We start from the raw sequence: 3,092 nt of genomic DNA, 5'->3' as shown, positions 1-3,092 counted from the left end.
AAAACATGTTTCACATTTCACTTCGCGAAAAACGCATGTGAGCAGTGAATAACGCGTAAAGCACAAGATGTGTTTTACGTGATATAAGGTGATTCGTCCGGTGTGATTCGCGAAGTGTTTTCAACCCACTTCATACAGCGAATATCGCTTTCTTCACATAGAGTATTACGCCACTTCACGTAAAACGGGCAAAACCCCCAATGAAATGAATATTAGAGCTGAAGTCCGGAAACAGCACAGAGACCTTGGGTTGATGTTGAACGGAGTCGACAGTTTTTTTCAGTAAATTCAAAAAAGTAAATTTGAAGTTATTTTCGGCCAGTAGTATGAAAATGAAAAGTAATTTTTATGTTAGATTGAAAGGCTCGAGAAGGAAAGGCAAGTGAATAAAGAGCGACTTATCGAACAGCAATCAGCTAACCAACACGTGAGAGTCTGGTTGGGGATTTGACAATGAAGGTAAACTTAGTCGAAACACCGATTCGATGCCCGTAAAAAACGTGTAGAAGATCTGATCAAAGAAAGAGATCTTCTCAATAAGGACGTGCTCAAGTGAGGATATATTCGATGGAGTGCACGCAAATGTGAAGAATGTGTGTTTACTACTCCGGGATTAATGATAGTGAACAACTTGTCGCTATCATAGTCTCGTAAAGTTACTTTTATCACATCACATGTTCATAGCAATGTTTACATTCTCAGATCGATTCTCATTGATATCGGGGAATAACGCACAATTTTTTGTCTTTACAGAACCCTGTATTCTGCTACCTACTCTATATTGGAGTTTCACCACCCTAGTGATATGGAAAACACTAGTGAAAAACACATTTCACGACTACTGCAAGGCGCAAATATTGCGTTTTTCACGGAGTTTTACGCCACTTCACGTAAAACGGGTCGTGAATTTTCAATTTTCAATTTTCACAATTTTTCACGGGCCATTGTATCGAGAGAATTGATGATACATGAGAGTGGAATATTGGAGTTTCACCGGTGATACGGACAAACTGGTGAAAAACACATCTCTCATTACATTTCGCGAAAAACGCTTGTGAGCAGTTAATAACGCGTTTAGCACGTGGTGTGTTCTACGTGATTCGCGAAGCATTTTCAGTTCACTTCATATCGCGTTTTTCACATCAAGTATTACACCACTCTACGTAAAACGGGTGAAACTTCATTGGAGTTTCACCCTAGTGATATGAAAAACACTAGTGAAAACATATTTCACGACTACTGCATATCACCGCGAATATCGCGTTTTTCACCGAGTTTTACGCTACTCCACGTAAAATGGGTGGTGAAACTCCATTATATAATTGAACCGAATTGACAAAGATTGTATTGATACCAAAATTTTCTCTCTTTCTGAAGCAATACACACCGCGACATCTTCGGTATTGACTCAATACTATTGAGTATATAATCGTTGATCGTCTTTAGTACATACTGAATCATCAACGATTAGTATTCGTTGGAACTCACGGGGGAATTTCGCGTTAATCGCGAAATGTCGCGAGTATTTCACGTGAAATGGATTGGCTTGTCCGTGGTGATACTCGGTGTGATTTCACTTCACTCCATATCGCGTTTTTTTCACATAGAGTATTACGCTTCTTGAAGTGAAACGGGTGAAACTCCGCTGTTGTACCCTTAGTCTGTGTGAAGCTCGCTACTATTCTACAGTAGCCGCTTTTTGTTGACCAATTTTCGCGTCTTTCAGAGCGAGCGGGTCAACTAAACATTGGATAGATATGATTCGACGGCAGCAAGTGATATGTAGCAACATTGATCGTGAGCTTGACGTCGGGCAGAGGGAGTTACATAAAACTCAGAAAAGGGCAGCTGAAGTCGAGCAGCATATTGAGAGGTGACACTAGTGGTGACACGTTCAATTAGTAGTTTCCTGAATAATTATAGAAGTTGGTACTGTAGTATAAAGTTTATCCACGACATCGGGTGAAAGTTCCCAGAAACCAGCAAGATTTCCCGCAAAATTTTCATATTGTCACCAACACATGTAGTTGACCAGGTGTATAGTCCCTCACATACTGGACACGTTCCTATAGTTAATCTTTAGATATGCAGTGGAACTTTCAGAGGAGCACGCGAAGTACTTTGCTGCTCTTGATGAAGTAAAAGCGAGAGAAGCGAGGGTTTCTGAGGTGAGCTGAGATGATACGAGGGCGGGTATGTGTGTGGCATTAGATAGAGAAGATGGTAGAAAAAGAAGAGGAGAAACTTCAACAACAGCAAGCACTTTACGATTCAGTTCGAGCAGATAGGAATTTGTATTCTAAGAGCTTGATCGATTGCAACGCGGAGATCGAGGAGATGAAGAGAAAGTTTAAAATAGCATTTCACAGGTTATCAGACTGGACACTGCTGAGAAGGAGTTTTTGATATTTTCTGTGAATTAGGATTGAGCAAGTGAAAAGTGAAGTGAGGAAAAAAGAGGCGAAAATTGTGAATGTGGATCTCGAGAGAACGAGAATTGCCCGAGGAAATAATAGAATTAGAGAAAGCCTCGACAGTGGCTTGGAAAGAATACAAGGACTTAAATGCATTGGTAACATTCAAAAAGGAATGGTATGGTTTCATTGGAGTTTCACCACCGTAGTGATATGAAAAACAGTAGTGAAAAATACATGTTTCACTACTACTGCATATCACCGCGAATATCGAGTTTTTCACAGAGTATTACGCCACTTCATGCGAAAGGTGTGAAACTCCATTGATTGTTGATTCAGTTGATGTACAAAAAGGAGAATCTGAGAAACTCAAAGTGGTTATGGAAGAGGCAGAAGGAGAGGTGGCCAATTACGAGAAGGTGAGAGTTCGGACCTACTTTGTATCTTCCGTGGGAGGACCTAAGATACTCTCCTCTTGTAGGCGCTCGAATCGGTGGTGTCAGAGCGTGAACTGCTCGAAAAGCAACTGTCGAACCGTGAGGCCGAGGTGAAGAAGATGTATGAGAAAATACGTCTGCTGGAATCCGACTTGCGTCAAGGTAGGTTGGTGGAAAATTATTGCCAACATGTGAGATTTGGTAATCCCTACCTTTTTTTGCGCTTCACTAAGCGTCGTAG

General features: G+C 41.0%; 1 protein-coding gene across 1 annotated transcript; it reads left to right on the top strand.

Annotated features, from left to right (window-relative positions):
• Positions 1 to 1,726: 1,726 nt before the first annotated feature.
• Pmar_PMAR024335 (NF-kappa-B essential modulator, putative) lies at positions 1,727 to 3,042 on the top strand (the record flags this gene model as incomplete). Its single annotated transcript, XM_002769253.1, has 6 exons — positions 1,727 to 1,873; positions 2,084 to 2,168; positions 2,212 to 2,369; positions 2,424 to 2,572; positions 2,754 to 2,833; positions 2,896 to 3,042. Coding segments are annotated over 6 exons (766 nt in total), but the record flags the coding sequence as incomplete, so codon positions are not given.
• Between the last annotated feature and the right edge of the window lie 50 nt (positions 3,043 to 3,092).

Source organism: Perkinsus marinus (genome assembly GCF_000006405.1).
Source record: "Perkinsus marinus ATCC 50983 genomic scaffold scf_1104296966216, whole genome shotgun sequence".
Lineage (NCBI taxonomy): Eukaryota > Perkinsozoa > Perkinsida > Perkinsidae > Perkinsus > Perkinsus marinus.
Note: the sequence above shows the minus strand (reverse complement) of the source record. Positions and strands in the feature narration are given on the sequence as shown.